General features: G+C 39.5%; 2 protein-coding genes across 6 annotated transcripts in view; both read left to right on the top strand.

The window, feature by feature from the left end:
- The window catches only part of PROM1 (prominin 1), a 63,056-nt gene extending 60,958 nt beyond the window's left edge, over positions 1 to 2,098 (top strand). For all 5 annotated transcript variants that reach the window (XM_058838934.1, XM_058838938.1, XM_058838933.1 and 2 more), the window contains 2 exons: positions 399 to 439; positions 637 to 2,098. In XM_058838934.1, coding sequence (XP_058694917.1) covers positions 399 to 417 — 19 coding nt within the window. In that variant the 3' untranslated portion in view covers positions 418 to 439; positions 637 to 2,098. The remainder of the gene's footprint in view (positions 1 to 398; positions 440 to 636) is intronic.
- A 2,435-nt stretch (positions 2,099 to 4,533) lies between these two features.
- Positions 4,534 to 5,124, top strand: FGFBP2 (fibroblast growth factor binding protein 2). Its single transcript, XM_058838629.1, has one exon. It carries the CDS (start codon positions 4,534 to 4,536, stop codon positions 5,122 to 5,124), a length of 591 nt encoding a protein of 196 aa, XP_058694612.1.
- The last annotated feature ends 13,670 nt before the right edge of the window (positions 5,125 to 18,794 follow it).

Below are 18,794 nucleotides of genomic sequence, written 5' to 3' on the forward strand. Positions count from 1 at the left end.
TAAGATATGTAAGTACAAGTAAGAGCTACATGAGGTATATGTGTCTCACACAGGTATTTTTATACACATGTCAAAGACACAAATAACCTCAAATGCAGCCACAAATTTTATGAGAGCAAAACATGAGGCTGGATTAAATTCACAAAAGAGGGGTGTGGAATGGGCAATCTAAGTATTTATTTCTATCATGAAATAAAGATAACCTGAAAGTTATCTGATGCAGAAAATTGTGGATCTATTTCCTCTTGTTTGAAAAATGCTAGATTAAATGAATAAAACATTGAGAATATCTTAGGCCAACTGAGCTTGTCTCACCTGAGTTAAACACATATTTCTGTTCCAATTATGGGCAAAAGAAATTGATGGGTTTGTTTTATGTTTTATTTTTTCTTGTGTAGCTCTGTGGAACAGTGGTAACACATACTGGAAATGTTAAGGGGTAAGTAAAAAGCTTAAATCAATTCTAGATCTATTACTGCTTTACAACATGAGTGTTCTGTAAGGTCTAAAACCAAAAAAAGTTATTCAGTCGTATTGATATTCATATTAAAATCTATCCCTTTGTTCTGTTTAAATTACATTAAAAATCAGTCTTTGTAATTTTTTACTGAATTGTTTTTTTGTTATTATTTCCAGGCTTTATAAATGAGGCTCAAGACTCTTCTGTGGGAATAAATACATCATTATTCTTCCAAGCATATTGGCATTTCCATTCATCTGACAGATCCTGAGCCACTTGTTTTATGTCAGCTGTACTGTAAATCCCAAATGTACTATTGAATGTTATGCCATAAACTACTGTACAGAATATTTTGTGATCAAGGCACTGCCTCTCAAATACCACTGTTCAAGGCTTGAATTAAAATGTTTTTTTGGTTTTTTACTTTTTTACACTGGGCTTTCTACCGTACATCACAGTATATAAATTAATTAGATTAACAGCCTTTGCCTAGTAATTCTCTTAAAATTGTTCAAGTTCTTATCTTAAATTGTTGACTTGTGTTAAATACAGTACATACACGTTTACATACAAATACATTTTGTATACAGAGAATTTTGTATATATGTTTTTCTTAAAACTTCTAAGTGTTTAGTTAAGTTTTTAATATTGTATAATACTCTTCACAAATGAATTTACCAGCATGATCAGTGTTGCTATTTGGTGCTCTTGAATGATTACATTGGACTAAATTTGGATTGTAATGGGGTCCACAGTGTCTCTTTGTGTATCTGAGAAGCTCAGTTTCAGTTTTGTTTTCTCCCTCTTTTTTTTTTTTTTTTCCCTTCTTAATTATTTAATATTTAGTGGGTTTTGCTCTATAGACCTGAAAGGGACTTTTTGGAGAAGCTTGTTTTTAAACTTTGGGTGGGAGGGTTGGGACTGTGTGGGATGCATAATATAGTGAAAAAGCTAAGCTTTCTAGAGTTCAGTAGTACTCAAAAAGAGCATGAGGGGTGTCCTATGTTGGCAATTTTTAGAATGCTTTACATTCTTTATCTTTCTCTTCTTTCACACCCACTTCTGTAATGTCCTTAATAGTATCACTGTGGCTCTTGGAGGCAGTGATAGTATTTTTGCTAAATAATATTAAACTGATTTACAATATTGAAATTCAAATCTGTTTAGCAATTCGAGTTAATATTTGTACTGTTAGAGTTATTTCCTTGAATTTAGGCATATGGTTGAATTGCTGAATTAATTAACAGCAGACTTTATCAACAAGGCCAAAACTATGTTACCAGTGTAAAACCTTCTGGCAGGTGAAGTAGTTAATATATTGATCTAAAATAGTACCTCTTCATCTATCAGTATTTTTAACTTTGTTTCAAATAGGGTTCATTGTGTTGAAGTAGGGATAATCCTGTACATCATTATTATAATTTTAAAGAAATGCTGTAAAGTGATACCAGTCTTTAATCCAGAATAACCTTAAATTTTTAATTTTTATGTCATAAATGGAAACATTTCTAATTGACAGTATGTAGCATATGTGTATATGTAATGTTCAGAACTTCAGATTTTTAAAAGTTTCTATTTTTAATTTGAGGAAATGTTCCCAGCTCATTTAAATAAAAAAGATCTTGCTTAACTACCTTATGTTTGGTTCTCCCTTGTTTTATTGCGCAGACATCTTTCAGAAGAGTTGCACAGAACTAAAATCTTATGAGAGTGAATTTCTTTACCCTGATTAAAAGTTTTTGCTATATTTGTCTTTTACTTTTGCAGCAGGAAGGACTGTAAGAACTTTGACTCTGGGTGAGGGAGCTTCTAACTTCTGCTAAGAATATGAATTATGCAAGATGGTAGGCTATCCATATAACCTCTTTCTGTATAGCACTGACAGCAGAATTAAACATTTGCTAGTTCTTCAGCTCACATGGTTCACTGCTGGCATCCTAGCTTACCTTGTAAAAGTAAAATTGTTTTCTACTGATACGAGAGACCACAAACTGTTTAATCTGAAGCACAGGCTAACTGGACTAAAATGTCAGATTAGAATGAGGCAAACACTTGATGTAACACATAAATATATTTGAGTCCAAGCTTTGGTATTTCTTCTTATCCTTGTAGTTTATTTTTTCTCATATTTAGACTTGAAAAACTTTGAGAAGAGATCTGAAAATGGTATAAATCAACTTTTGAATTGTTTTGGATTCTTCAGCAAATCTAAAATTCTCAGTGCTGTTGTGCATAACAGAGTTATAAACAATACATTTGTTTGTCAAATATTGGGAGATATTTGAGTGCTTGCAGTAGGGATTTGAAATCCTTGAAACTGAATGTGAAGTGGGTAGCAAGATTCTTCTGCCTGGCTGCCTGAAGGGTGAGAAGGCTCCCCAGAAAACAACAGAAGAGTGAATGGTAAGTCTTAAGTAGGCTTATGCCACTGTTTTCCTAAGACTTGGCTGGAGCCACACTGCTGTGCCTTGAAAGAGAGAGGAGGAACTAATGGAAAGAAGCTAGAGATGAGGTCTCTGCTAAAAGTGTTATTTAAAATAGCCATGGAGACAGAACAAAAAGAAAACAAGGTTGTTCTCTCTGTCAAATGGTTTTTAGTCATGGGAACTTAATGGCGCATTGACTGGAAGAACAAGGTTAGATACCCAGAATGGCTGCTCAGGTGGCTGCATCTTCAAGCAGGCAGCTTTCAGGTTAGCTGTGCAGCTTTCAGGTTATCTGGGCTGCCACAGCAGCAAGGGACTCTTGTGCCTCTTCTGTTAACGAAGCTTTTGTTGTTATTGATGTTGTTCTGCTTTGCTATATGTGTTAAAAGGAATGGTTGTGCCTTGGTACTTTGTTTAGCACTACCTGGTGAGTGACTAAATACACAAAATGCTGTTCTGTTCCATTATGTATGGCCAGTCTTAAACCCAGGGTTCCCAGCACCCCCCAGTTACTGAAGCATACCTAAACAATCCAATAGCCCTTACCAGGAGCTGGTCAGGTCAGGCTGACCGTAGCATATATGTCTTTGGAAGAAGTGACTAGGGGGTCTTGCTGGCCAGAAAAGCACTGTGGTTGCCACAGCAGGGGAGGGATTTTTTTCTAAGGGAGTTAGTGACTTTTCCTTAGTTCTGTTTTTAGTTACTGCAGCAGAAACTGCTAGGACAGTATTCTGCAGGACAAGATTTCTCTTCTCCTGCCTTTTTTTACAGCATTTTTACAGCTCACTTGTTAATAAACAGGAAAATATCTATGTAAAAAAAAAAAGTGATGAAGCGCAAATACCTGTCTGACATGCTCTGTGTTCTGTTCCATGCTACTGAGAACTGATAAGTTAGTTCTGCTGTCTTGCTCTGTTGGCTGAAAGTGACTCGTGATCTGAAAATGATGATAAAACTTCCAGAAGTTTGGTGGTTTTTTACACTAATACTTTTATTTTGCTTAAGCTTTCTTTTCTTATGTACATCTTGCTTCTGTGGCTCACAGAATGTGCAGTTGATCCTTCTATGCATCACCACTGCATGTCATTTGTGGGCAAAAAGAAGAGCTAAAGTTGCATCCTTACTGTGAAAATCCACAGAAAGCCCGTTCCACAAATCAGCTTTTTCACCAGGACACTTACACTACATTTATAATGATTCAGATGCAGAGATTGCATTGGCACTTCTTTTTTTACTTTGATATGGTCTTACAAGCTCTAGCATGAAGATAGCTATAAAGCAGCTGGAGAATGGAAAATACCTGTTAAAAATCAAATATGACATGTTCATCTTGGATAGGAATGTGCTTCTCAGTTATACAACTATCGTTTTGTATTTAACTGCATTTACAAGACTTGTCTTGTTACCTTTTTGGGAGTTCACACTCCCAGGATTATTCGACACTCCCTCAGGCGATAAATTATGGACACTTGCCTACTGAAGTGTGATTTATTATTTTTATAAAAATGCCCAACCTTTACATCCCATGTTTTGCCGGAAAGAGGCTTATTTATGCACCAAGACTTTAAATTGTGAGTGGCCAATTTACTCACTGCTTTCACTTTTTTGGATCGTGTTGTTCAAGGACCTTGGCTCACTCCTCTCACCATGAAGAGTTTTGCTCTCCTTTTCCTTGTTGTGATCTGTGGCATGGGAGGATTGGGACAGAAGCTGAAGCCAAAGAAAAGAAGCAGTGGTGAAGAAATCAAATTTCGGACTAAAACCAAAGACGTTTGCACAATGACCATGAGTGGTGATGATGAGGAGATGAGACTTAGAATTGAATGCAAAAGCCAAGGCATGTCCTACTGGTGTGAATTCACTGGCAAGCCATCAGTCTGTCGTGCTTTCAGAAATAATCCAAAGATTTACTGGAATCAGATTGCCGCGGAACTCAGAAAGATCCCGCACGCTTGCGAATCCATGGAAGTGTTGAAGACCACCATGTGCCAAAAGGCTCCCCCAGAGGCTCTCATGAGGCAAATAGCTGCTGGTGTGGAGCCAGAAGATCTAGCAAACCAGGAAAAGTCAGTCCAGAAAGCTTCTATTCCTATGAGAGAAGCGGGGCAAAACTTTGACCCAACCCAACACGGTCAGGGGTCTGAAAATGAAACAGAAGCAATGAAACTGGCACGGGAACATTGCTGGGAATCTCTGCATGGTGTCTGCTCCTACATCATTGGCATCTTTAGGGGTTAAGGATTTGCTTCAGGTAAAACTGATCTGGAAGCACAGTAGAATATACTTAAGAGTAATTATTTTAAAATATAAATTAAAATAAACTTAAGAGTTGTTATTTTGATCTGGGGGGTCTCAGGGATGTGGACAGGGAGGTGCTAAGCTCACTTGCTAAAATCTAACATTACAAGGCCTGTTTTGTGGCTTTTGAGGGGCTGGGCAGCTTAAATTTCTAGTGATCCATATTGGCTCAGGACTCTCATACAGCCTCCTGCAAGGTTTTCAGTATGTACAGAGATGTTTGCCCTATCTGTTATTAATCCTATAGTATTTCTGTTCTAACTGTTTGAATTGGGCTAAGTTTTGCCTTCTGTCAATCCTTCCCTCTTGTGCTGACTTCTGGATTTATGCCAGGTAAGTAAGATAAATGCATCAGGTCCAGCCAAAGGCAGCAGTTAGAACAAACTACATTCAGAGACTGAAGGAATAAAGCTTATTCATTAAAACTACTGGCTAATAATGAAACATTTTAATCTGAAAAATTTGTTCATAAACCCCTTGCAGAAATGAGTAAACCCAAGTGGATTGTGTTGGTTTGCAAGTCTGTTACTGTACAATAGGGGATCACATGCAGGCACTTGTTTGGTAAGTCTCAGGTTTTCAGCCAGCATTTAAAAACTCACTGGAGAAGTGATTGGGTTTATACCCTCTTCTGTTCCAGCTTGGAGAGAAAGCCAGGAGCTGGTGAGTGGACCTGGCAAATTTGAAAGAAATGGGAATGTATGCAGTGTGAGCTGGCAAGTGTTTAGGCTGCTAATGTTAATTTCTGCCTAATACAGCACAGTGACTAATTCTTTTCTCTTTTTTTTTGTTTGTTTTGCAGAGCAATGATATTGCAGCTGAAGAAGGGTCCTTTGCTGCATTGTAGTAATTTAGACATAAGAATTTTGGTTTAAAATAAGTAATTTGTATAAATCTTTTAGCTGTTTCATTTTTAAAGAAAAAAAGAAAAAAGAAAAGTAACTCACTTCTTAACAGCTCTGAAAATTTCACAAAACTGGAGTGATTGTGCTTAAAGTGTTAGGATTAACTAACCGCCCCTAGGCTTGTTACACAACAAGGTGTACTGCATTTATGTAACCAAGGATCTGCTTGACTTTGCATAGGTTTTTGTGTGTACTGACTTGCTTCAATTTGTTAGAGATGAATGCTGTTAATGATGATACAGTTAGTACAAACAATAAAAATAAGATTTTTGAAAAGGTACTTGGTGTGCTTTCTTGAAATTTTAACTGGTGCTGTTTGTATAAAATCACAGTATTTGACACTTGTTTAAGAGATTGTTGGTAGAATGTGTAAGAGAAGTTACAGGTCTGAGTCATTGCTTTCCCACTGTGAACAAGTTTGCATGAATATTAATATTTTCAATGTTATGAGGTTTATATTACAATAATGAGTTTCAGCCAGCAGGAAAAAATAATTGTAGAAATAAGAGAGTAATATAATAACGCATTTCTGAACATAGCAGATAAAAAGTGTTCAGCAGTGATGCAGCTGCAGAGTTCAGTGTTACCAGGACCTGCTAGTGGTACTATTAATATTTGGTTTCAGTAGATACTCTGAAAAGTAACTGACTTGGCAACTTGGGCACCTGCCTAAATCTCCTCAAAACACAAAACAACACCTAATGGCTTGTTGTCATATTACAACCCAGTCATGTTCAGATTATTATTTAACAATGATCCCTTTTGTTCCCAAGTGAGTTTCACAGCAGGGATGTAACTGGAAACACTTCATACTGTAGAATTTAATAGTGCTCTGTGTTTGCCTTGCAAAGTTTCTGCAATATATTGTTCACTGAAGTACTTCCCCAGCTTCACTCACTAATTTGTAATTCTCATACACAATTCCAGATTTTGACTGTCCATTCATTAAACTATATGCCTTGTACCAAAAAACTTGAAATAATTTTGTTTTTCATAACCTCTTGATATATATGGAAAAGAATAGCAAGTCATGAACACAGGATCAGAGCAAAAGGTTGTATGTACAAGTCAGATTATTTGAATGCAGATAAAATGTGAAAGCTGTGTTTTTCTCTGCCATGAATCCAATGTGGCTAATTTTCACTTGTGGTCTCAATTACCATTGTCAGGCTCTTGTGCTCCGAGTAAAAATTGTAGTGGTACACCTACTCACCTAATTTTGTCATATAAATTAGTATAATTGTCTGATTTGCCAACATGCACGATGCATCAAAGTGATATTAGGGGACTGTTTGCCATGTTAAGGGGAGGTTGAGGGTTTTCTTGAGGTGTGCTTTGAAATATTTTAAAACTCCTGTTACATATGATGCAAGATCCACTCTGCAGAGTGAGCATTTTGCAGTAGTATCCACAACAGTAACGACCTCAAAAATGAGACATCATTGGGAGAAGTCTGGGAAAACTGGTTTCCCACCGTACTGTTAGTGGGAGAAAAGAGGAGGTTTCATAAGTTGACCAAAAGAACATTGTCCCCTTCATGCCCTCTTCTCTTTGTGTTCACAGTGAGCTCAGGAGGCAGCAGAGCTGTCTGTCGCTTTGTAGAACTATTGATACAGTCTAAAATTTGTGGCCATTACAAATTCCTGTCAGCAGAGGACGAATGTCAGGCACACCAGCACACTATTTCCCAGGGAGCTTGTGTCTCATTTCAATAGAGCAGGGCTCTGCTGCAAAGGGGTCTCTGTACTCTGCTGCCTGGAATGACCACCTGAAATTTCACTGTTGAAAGCAGAAATCCTTGCACCAAAGGCCCCCCTTTAACGAAATGCTTTTTGTAACATACTCAGGACCACAGTTAAGCACCAAATTTTAGAAAGAGGTGAAGGTGATGCATGCCATGGATTGCATTTCATGAGGCAGCAATATACACCCTCAGCAAGTCAGGTAAATATAATGATCTTGCTTTCAAAATGTTTAAAAATTGGATGTTAACTGAAATAACCCTCTTCAATGTAACAGCACTGTGACTGTATTGGCTACATTAATTAATTTAATTTATTAAACACATTAATTTAATTGTGTTTAGCACCAGAAATATAGAGTCATGACATTTCAGTTTCTCTCTGAGTATGAAAGTGCTATTCATTAATGAAAGGATGAATTGAGAAGTGTTTGTGGTGAGTTTAGTGCACTCTTTGGGTACCTCATGAATGAATGAAACCTGCTGTTTCAGGTGAACTAGTTAGTTCTGTATATGTAAGTACCCCAGGAAATCCAAATAGAGGTGGAATTTGTCTTTATTTTCCTGACAGAGGAACAGCAGGCCAAAAGGTTTGTCTGGATTCCTGCAAGCAGGGAGACCATTGATACCGAAGTCTGTTTACTTCTGCTGATAATCCAGTGCAGTGTGAGGTGTCCACCTGCCTCAGAATCCTCATGTTTAGGTTTCCATAGAAGCTTCATAAGTTCTTGCTACTTTGATAATGGAAGCCTCCAAAAAAAGCAAAATGAAGCATCTGGAGAACCTGTGTATGCAAGGATGTGTATTTAGCACACATAGTAAGATCCAAAACAGACTGGAACGAGTCTAAAGGAGAGCTATCAAGATGGTCAGAACTGGAGCACCCTCCTGTGAGAAAAGGCCAAGGGAATAGGGTTTGTTCAGCCCAAAGACTTGGGGAGGGGACCTAATAGCTGACCCTCATTCCATATGATTAAGCTATAGGGAATACAGAGCCAGGCTTTTCACTGATAGGTGTGATAGGAGAAGAGATTCTGGTCAAAAATTGATAGAGGTGAGAATCTAAGTGAAAGGGAAAACATTGAGAAGAATAAACACAGAAACTGATTCCTCAGAGCAGCTCTGCAATCTCCATCTGTGGAGCTTTTCAACTGGACAAAGCTTAAAGCAAGATTTTCTGAATGTCTTGATGACAGCTATGCAGTAGTGCACTCTGGTGTTTTCTGAGAGAATTGTTTTGGTGTGTTCTCTGGCCATTCTTGCATTGTATGCAGCTTTACGTTTTGCATTATTGATTTTTTCAGTAGGTGTCACAGTTAATATGGCATGGATTTTATGGACAGATTTCTCTCACAAAAGGACAAAGGAAAAAATAAAATTTCCCCAAACTTTCCCATTGCTATTCCTGCTTCTGTAAAAGCTTCATGGTTTTTGCTTTCTAGTTTTCTGTTCCTCCAGTCTCTGCTTTCTTCTTGGAAGGGGAATCAGGCACAGCACAGGAGATTTTTTTTTGAGTTTTCTGCTTTTCCCCTTACAAATGAGTCTGTTCTAAACAGACTTCACAGATCATTTTATTGTGACAAAAAGTATGTGGTACACACAAAGAAGTGGTATATACAAGAACAGGAGTAAGAACTCAAAGTGGAGGAGGTGCAGTCAGTAGATGACACTGGTGTTATCTCATGGACACCTTGCTCACTCTCCCACCTTGAATACAAATTAAACTGCTTGAATGATAGGCAGGAGGCCAGGTCTGGGTTTCCAGAGTAGCCGTGCTACTGTATGTACAGAGCGAGAATAAAATCAAGCAGATGTCTGATTTGGAGCAGAAGCTCGTGTTCCCCGCTGCCCTCCTCAGCAGGTTTTAAACTGTTTGTGTGTACAGGCAGCCCTCCCGTGGTGGCTCCTGCTGCTCAGGGCTCGCAGGGATTGTAGGAAGGGAAACAGAGGTGTCCTTTTAGATTCTGCTGCCTGCAGACGTAAAAAGCCCTGCATTGTTGTCATGACTGCTGTGGCCCGTAAAAATTAATGTGCTGGTGGTGACATTGGTTGCCCCTTTATTTGTCTTACTGGTGTAACATGAGGGCACTCTGATAAATGCAGCTGTAATAAAGTGAAGAATGTGCCTAGGGACTAGGCTAGAAGCTTCATGATGAAGGAAATGGTAAGCAAAATTCAGGCTCTGACTTCTCCATTTCCTCTGCTAAGCAGCCCAGCAGGAGGGCAGGAGTGCTGCCCCATCCTCCCCTCTCACCCCACTCCAAGGCATGTGCAGAGAATGTGGGTGCTCTCACCGAGATACCGAGATGCCCCTGTTTCTTATACCCCAGAACTTTACCATGGGCATGCACAAATGTGTGTTTGCAGCTGGGGCAGGTCAACAGATGCCCTGGGAATAATTTGGTCAGTGCGGGAAGGTGACAGGAGTAAGGACCATGGAGGAGGGTTTCCACATCTGTGTGCAGAAAACACCTGAGCCTGCCATGGCTGTTTGGTGCCTCAGATGGCACAAATGAAGCTGAAGCCCAAGTGTTTGAGCAGCACCTGTTTTGCCTGGGGGGAATTCACAGGGCCTCCAGGAGGGCTCTTCCGGAGCTGCCCGGCCCAGGAACGAGTGGCTGTGCCAGCCCTGGGGGCTGCTCCTGGTATGCTTTGGGACCCTGCTGCAGTGCTGGGGTTGGGCTGTGGCTCTGGGCTGCTGGACAGTGCTGAGGATGGGGCTTTGCTGCCAGGTGCTGGATTCTGGCTGTTCTGCAGGGACTGCCTGGGAGCTGCTGTGCACAGGAGAGGGGTGGCTGGCAGGACCCTGCAGGAGGGTGGAGGCCACAGGAGAGACTCCGATGTCTTCAAGTCACATTGGTAAACTTGGGCCATGGGCAGGTGGCTTTCCCCAAAGAGGGGTGCCAGAGCAGGTGGAGATGTGGTTTTTCAGAACAAGTTGTCTGTCTTTCACCAAGACCTTCCCCAAAGGCTGCTGTTCCCCATGATCCATCCCATGCCACTTCCTCTCATCAGAGAGATGCTCCAAGACTTGTTAAAGCTCCTCTGCACAAATTCACGTGGTGTCTGCCACAAAGGGAAGGTATTCCAGGATTACAGAACGTATTTTTCACAATGTACCAGACAAAGAGAGAGATAAGAGCCATTAAATGACAGAACATCACCTGCAGTCACGTGCTTCCCCTGCCTTCTTGGGCCTGAAATCTTTTGCACAGTGGGAATCAGTTCAGTATCCTTTGGTTTTGCTTCACACTGATGGCATCTGGACATCTCGGCTCAGGGTAAGTCAGCAGCTGAAAGAAATCAGAAACACCATTTCCCTCCGCCTTAGGGAACTATAAAACTTTTTATAGAACTCTACATATTTCACCTCAGCAGCAGCACTGTTCTTTGGCAGGAACATACTTCATTTGAAGCACAATAGAAACAATCATAATGACTCGAGGGAACAACCAATATTTTTTCTTCCTCACTATTAATTTATTTATTTATTTAATTTTATTTATTTATTATTTGTGTGTGTGTGTGTGTAGGATTGTGTCATAAGTGTTTAAAGATTACATTTAATCTTTATCACCAGAAAAAAAAATTATTATTCTGGGAAGATCATGGCCCTCTTTAAACATCTACATTTTAGTTTAACTCCAGTAGCAAAAAATAGTATATGACTACCTTGCAGCTACAGCATAATTTACATGAGTAAAGAAAAGTCAACTGTCTTGGACTAGAAAGCAGTGCAGAAAATTGACTGACTTTAGTATCTGTGGGAAGAAAAGCACATTGTAAATACCTGAGAGACAGGAAGAAATTTACCTGAAAAGGACATCCTCAGGTTTTTCATATCTGTGTTTCTTCTGACACATATAAAATTTATTAAAAAAATATTATTGCCATTTAAAAGCACATATAATATTTTAATTTCTAGTGCTTTCTACAACAGCTTTGTGTGAATTCATCACTTGTCAGCCCATAGACCCACAAAGGAAAACTGAATGCAGCAGAATACTGTTCTAAGCTACAGATTTCTCAGTGGTAGATATTGTTTAAAATTTTAATACATTTTACTTCTATATTCCCTTCTATTTGTACATTTCAGGATGTTTAAAGATAAAAAAGAACTATAAACATGGCTTCTTGCATCTGTGTGACATAGGCAAGTATCATTATCTATCTTTAGAAGGTTAGGAAAGAGATATGTGTGAGGGAGCCTGTGACAGCAGATGTGTCAACAGAAACTAGGACGTTGAAGAGTTCTACAGGTGTATTTAAGCAGCAGCAAAAATTTAACACAAAGTTTTGTAATTCTGCTAGATGAATTCACACATGGGAACAAATCCTGTCCCTCACATGCCACAGCTTTGGGCCTTGAACGTGCAGCAAGGGCTCCGAGGCAGAGCCAGCCTGTCCCACGGTTTGACTGCGTCTCATCAGGGGCTGATGCACATGGATACAACACTGTCCTGCAAACCACCCCTTCTCAGGTCTTGCTGCTTGTGGTTGTAACTGTCTGCACATCTTTTCTGCCAAACATAAATCTGTCATGCCTCAAAGGGCAGATTAATAAATATAGTGTGCCATTAATATGTATATTGTGCCCAGTGAATACAATCCTGCCTATGTGTGCCAGCACAGGGTGTAATATAAACCTCCCATCTGAATGCAGCAGTGTTTCTCTGATTTAGTTATGTTTATACTTAGTTAAAATCATTATTCTTCACTTCCTTCTGTTCATCACCTTAAATACAATGATTTGGAGAAGGGAGAAAAAGCTGATAAGGAGCAGAACAAAAATAATATTTGAAACCTAGTCTTATGTTTTTATATTTTAAAAAGCTTTGTGCAAATGCTAAGCAGCTAGTCTGGAGTAGATGGATCAACAGAGAACATATTGATGCATTAACAGGAAAGGGCCTTTGGTGATGCCAAGTTTTCATTGATTATTCCAAAACTAAAATTTACAAGTGTCTATATGGCAAGAAGACAGCAATGAATAAAGTGGCTTTTGCCCTCTCCAATTATTCTATTTTATGTAATGCTTAAATAAATTATGGTTTGAAATTATTTAGTGAGATAATTTCATTAATTTTGTTCACCTTCAAAAATCTCTTTATGTTCTTTCAGAAGCTGTCTAAATGTTGCAATTTTTATTCTTGATCCTGTCTGGTGCACCCCACCTCACCCCCTACCACAACAGAGGGTCAGCCATTGAGCCCTTTTCTGGTGTAGACCATAGTTACACAGAACTCTTCAGCATCTTGTCGTAGTTTGGAGCAGTTTTAGACTTTTAGTGGTGCTGAAATGAAGCAGGTCTAAGGGTACTTTGCTACAGTATAGCTCAACTATACTGTATAATACCATTGTCAGAAGGAATTGTGTAGCTCCATTTATTTTCAGATCTGAGGTCATATCCTGACCGAGCACCACTGTGTTCACGACTAAACCTATTCCCAGGTGCCACATCCACATGTCTTTTGAACACTTCCAGGGCTGGTGATTCCACCACTTCCCTGGGCAGTCTGTACCAATACCTGACCAAGCTTTCAGTAAAGAATTTTTCCTAATATCCAATCTAAACCTCTGGCAGAACTTGTGGCTATGACCTCCTCTTCTGTCACTTGTTACCTGTAGGTGGAGGCTACCCCTTACCTGGCTACCACCTCCTTTCAGGTCGTTCTAAAGAGTGACAGGGTCTCCTCAAGCCTTCCTTTCCTCCAGACTAAACACCCCTGCCTTCCTCAGCTGCTCCTCATGGAACTTCTGCTCCAGACCCTTCCCCAGCTCTGCTGCCCTTCTCTGGACTCTCTCCAGCATCTCAATGTCTTTCTTGTCATGACTGGCCCAGAGCTGAACACAGGATTTGAGGTGTGGCCTCACCAGTGCCCAGTACAGGGGGGACAATCCCTGCCCTGCTCCTGCTGGCCACACTATTGCTGATATAAACCAGGTGCCTTTGGCCTTCTTGGCCACCTGGGCACTGCTGGCTCATGTTCAGTCACTGTCACCAGCACTCCCAGGTCCTTTTCCACTGGGCAGCTTTCCAGCCACTGCCCCCAGCCTGTGGCACTGCCTGGGGTTGTTGTGACCCAAGGGCAGGACCTGGCACTTGGCCTTGTTGAACCTCACAAAATTTGGCTCAGCCCCCTGATCCAGCCTGTCCAGATCCCTCTGTGGAACCCTCTGAAGCCTTTTGGACTGTGTCATCAATAATTCACATATAATAATCACTATCTAGTAATTGAAGATAGTATTAGACAGTCTAGGACTCGGTTTCTGAAGGCTGTGGATGGGCAAAGTGGGAAGTGGTTATGGGAAGGCTGCTCTTTAGTAAATACAGCTCTCGGCCCTGCTCCCAACCAGCAGGTTCATTAACAAGGACTTAGGTCCTCTCTACCCACATACAGGAGAAAAATCCCTCTATTCCCTGATGGCATGAAGTAGGACATAGATGTGAGATTCCTCTATAGGCACAGAAGAACAAATAGAATTAAAAATGAGTAAAATGTTACTTGATGCAGTTCATGTGATATCAGAGGGGAAAGTAATAATTTAAACTAGAATTGGAGTTGTAGTGCTGCAACTTCAGCAGGGACATTCTGATGCACTGCTTTTCACCCATTTTTAGAAAAGTTTTGGCTGAACAGAACTGAATTACTCTAAAAAAAGTCTTAAATATTCAGAATATTGTTAGCTCTCTGCAAAACCATTAAAAATTCATTAATACCTAATGTTTAGTATTCTTAATTTCTTGTCTGTTGTTGGTCTCCACATGGAGGAGCTGTAGAGTTAGAAATGATCCAAGAAAAAACACTTCAAAGACATCTTCTCTAGGTTAACTACCCAAATCTATCATAAATGTTGAGGTATGTTCGTCCTTTCAGCTTTTGCTAACCATAACAAGTTGCAACAGAACTTGGAAAGATGGATCAGGAAAATAAGATTTGTCCATTTCCTTTGTCATTTTGTTGTGGGTTTTTTTTGTACCTTCAGAGGGTTGTGTCAGATGTGGAAATGCTGCGAGCTGCCAGTCCACACAGTAGCTGTGAAATGCAGACTTCTATGGCCATTCTTGTGGCTTGCTGAGCTTTCAGCAGGAGCTTTCAGAGCCTCCTCCAGATGTGAGCTCTGGAGCCTTACAGTTTATACTCTGTTTCAAGGATTAGCCAAGGATCATGGAGGATAAGTTTCATGGCCAGTCCTTTCAGTGGACAGGTCATGCTTTGGGACTGACACACCTTGTGGAGGCATACCTTGTGTTATCCCAAAATCACTTTTTCTATGCAGCCTAACTAGCTTCTTCAAAAGAAGAAGTAATAATCTAACTCAGTCAAACAGTATTCACAACTGTGACTGCACCTTCTTGTTGTCTTTGCTGGGATAACTGCTGTGGTTTGAGAGCCAAGGCAGTGTCAATGCAGCTTGGACATCAGTATTTTGAGTGACTGAAAAGTTCTGGGGGTGAACCATGTGTTGGTTCCTTTCCATCTGGAATCCAATGAAATAAAATTTTCTGTTAGTTATTTGCAGGATTTAGGTCTCTGTGATAGGTGACCCCAGGCATCAGTGAAGCCTCCCGCAGCCACTCTCTTGCTCTCTCCAGTGGGATGGAGGAGAGAACTGGAGAGAAATAGAGAGGAAAGAATGTGGGTAGAGATAAATACATTATAAGAAGTGAAGGGAAAAGGGGAGAAATGACAACAAGTGGTGCAAAGACATTTAATTTACACCTCCCCAAAGCAGGCTGGTGCCCACTAAGTCTCCAAGCTGGGGTTACTCTAGAAGGACAGCCCCCAGTTTTACTGCAGTGTGCAATGTCATACAGCATGGAATGTCAGCTGGGGTCAGCTGTCCTGGCTGTGGCCCATCTCTGGCACACCCCCAGCCTCCTTGCTGGAGAGGGGGCACAGCGAGAAACAGAGAAGGCCTTTGTGCTGTTTAGTGACAGCTAAAACATGGGTGTGTTATTAGCACTCTTCTAGTCACAAATTTAAACACAGCACCATATGGGCTGCTATAAAGAGCTCAATCCATCCCAGCCAGACCCAGCACAGTCTCCTACACCATAAAGCCTTTGGTTTTCCATTCCTCTTTCCTAGTATCCTTTTCCTGGAACAACTTCTTGGTCCCTGTTTCCATTTTCCCACTGTACTTAAAAAGTGTGCATGAAATGAATGTTTATCCATAGCAAGTCTAGAAACATCTTGCTGAGCTTGGAACCAGTGCTAAACTTCACAAAATTTTAAGGCAATGATAAACTCATGAGAGTTTATGCAGTATAGTTTCTTAGTCAAGGCAGAACCATCCATTCTTCTCTCACCACACAGAATATGAACCTGTCTTTTCAACAAATATACAAAGAAAACCACTAATAATAATGACCATAAGAAAGAAATTATTAATAATGCTTATTACATTAAATTACATTATATTATATTAATTACATTATATACTATATATCTATGCATATGTATATTTATTGGTACAGCTTAATTTATTTACAGACTTAAGCTTTATGGAAAGGTTCATGAGAGTAGATGAAGACAAGAGTTGTCACTGATATAGTTACCAGGCTTTTGAAAGTCCATGTGTTCTGAGCAGGGGTGCATTAGAGCAAAACTAGAAAACAAATCCAAGTGTCCTTGATTTCTGAAAGTAAAAGGTTCAGGTCACATGTGGTTTACAGAAGCCCAGACACAACCTCAAAAGAAGTTGTCAGCAGCTAGGGAAGAATGTCTCTCAAATGTACCACATCTTGGCCTGTACATATTCTGTCTTCATTTATGTTGATCCTGTGTCTCTTTGCAACATCACAGTGTGGAAGAATTTCACCACTGATCTACTGAAATTCAAATTTCAGTATTTGAAATGTTCTGTGATATAACCCTTTACTGATCTTGTTTCCCTTCACCCAGGCAGGATCAATTAGTATTTCTGCTGTATTAGAAATTAGTAGAAATTAGTATTTCTATACAAAGTAATTCAGTACTGACCAGTGCATACATCAGAAAAAACCCTGAAGTGAATACTAAGTAACTTAAAATTCTCACTAAAAAATAAATCTTACCATTATATGAAGGTGGATTATAATTAGAAGAGGGTTGAATCTCATTTCTCACTTCATCCTCCCAAAGTAACTCTACAAGAATTGCCTTAATGTAAAAATGTTTTCCTGCTCTTCAGCTGGAAGGATATGGGTACTTTTTTGCTGCAGTGCTTTAAAGACAGCTCAGGCACTCATGACAGCTGAAAGAGGTTGGAGCATCAGGCTCAATGCTTATGGCAAGCAGGGCAGTCCCTCGTGTTCTGGTGATAGTGTCTGATGATTTCATGTAATGTGTCCATTTCTGCCTTCTCATAGTTATGTGTGACTTGCAATTACCCAGAGTGGAGTAAAGGCAGTCAGTAATTTACAATGGCATACTTTTGTAATTTTACTCACTTTATCTCTCTATAAGAGACCCATTCTTTGTCCAATTGTATTTCTGAAGCTTTTCTGGTCAGACAGAGAGGCTCTTGCATTGCTCTAAGCTATGAAAGTCTTAGCAGACTAAGACAGCAATTAGTCAATATTTTTTTCCCCTGGCTGCCAAACCAACTTGAGCATGTCCTGAATATCCTGAATCTATGCTAATAAATCTAGCAGCCAGCCTGCTCAAATAAAACCACAGGAGTTTGAAATGACTGCTCAGGGAGAGTCTTTAGCTGTGCTTAAGGTAGAGAAGTGATTAACTTGTATTAGAGCCAAAAGAAATGACAACATACAAATTCAGGTTTTGAGGATAAGTTCTTCCTGATATTGAAAAGATCACTATGAAACACATTTCAGTCTAGTATCCCTTTATTCCATGTTATTTTTATTTTTATTCTGAGATTTTTTTTCTTTTTTATATAAAATGTGTCCCATGTATTCTGTGAAAGATAAATCCACCTGAAGAAGGAAAAACAGTTTTGGGGTTTTTTTATCTATCAAATACCATCTCTTATTTGATGATCCGGTAGCATTATCAGAAGCAATCAAAATCTTAGGGTCTGCTGAGATTTGTATGTGTTTACCACCAACTCTTGTGTCTTGTATACTAACAATCATTTTTATCATGGCATCAGCATTTAACATCCTGTATAGAAGAGGGTAATCCTGTTTATTTAATGGAAAATATTTATACTTCTTTGAATTGTTTCAGAGTCAAGGCAAACTTTCTTTAAAATTGTTCTGACATACTTTCACAATAAAATTAAAGGAGAGGAGACATCTCAAATTTCCCTTGTTCTAATTCAGAAGGCCTCTTCCTGCCAAAGCAAAACACTTTGCAAACTCCATTTAGCATCAAAATTTTGGGTCTTCTGTATAATATGTGGTTTTTTTTCTCTGTATTACCTCGTTAAACAAGAGGAATTTCCTCATTATTTCAGAAAAATTCCTAATGGCCATGCTCCATCATAGGCTTGAGTTAGTCAAAAACTTGTATTTTTGTGGAAACACTGCTGTCCTTACCTACAGAGATAAAGCAATGCTCTGCAGGTCTGAAAGCAAACTCTGCTTTTTCCAGCTGCCCATGCCAGTGTGTACAGTGGGCAGGTCAGTAACAGATTAACAAATGCTGACTGCCACAGTTGTGAGCTGGGAGCCAAGAGGGCTGAACCTCTGCTGAAAGGAGCCTTGGCGGTAATGAATGCAGGATTTTTTAATCAGAATGTTGCAAACATAATGCATCACGTAAATAAAGAAACACTACAAGTAAAAACTACTGACTTCATAGATGAAGAAGGTAAACAGTAATACTAGACTTACAAATAATGGATAAAACTATTAAGCTGTTAGTTTCACTTAGAGATAACCACTGTATGAAGCAGCAGTGTTCACTCAATTGAATAATCTTTCAGGAATATAGTTCTTAAATGTAAATGTGAACCTTTGCATGAGCTGGAGTTTGCTGTGAAATAACCTTGCTGTTAAATCTTGTAAAGTG

Source organism: Poecile atricapillus, chromosome 4 (genome assembly GCF_030490865.1).
Source record: "Poecile atricapillus isolate bPoeAtr1 chromosome 4, bPoeAtr1.hap1, whole genome shotgun sequence".
NCBI classification, from domain to species: Eukaryota; Metazoa; Chordata; class Aves; order Passeriformes; family Paridae; genus Poecile; species Poecile atricapillus.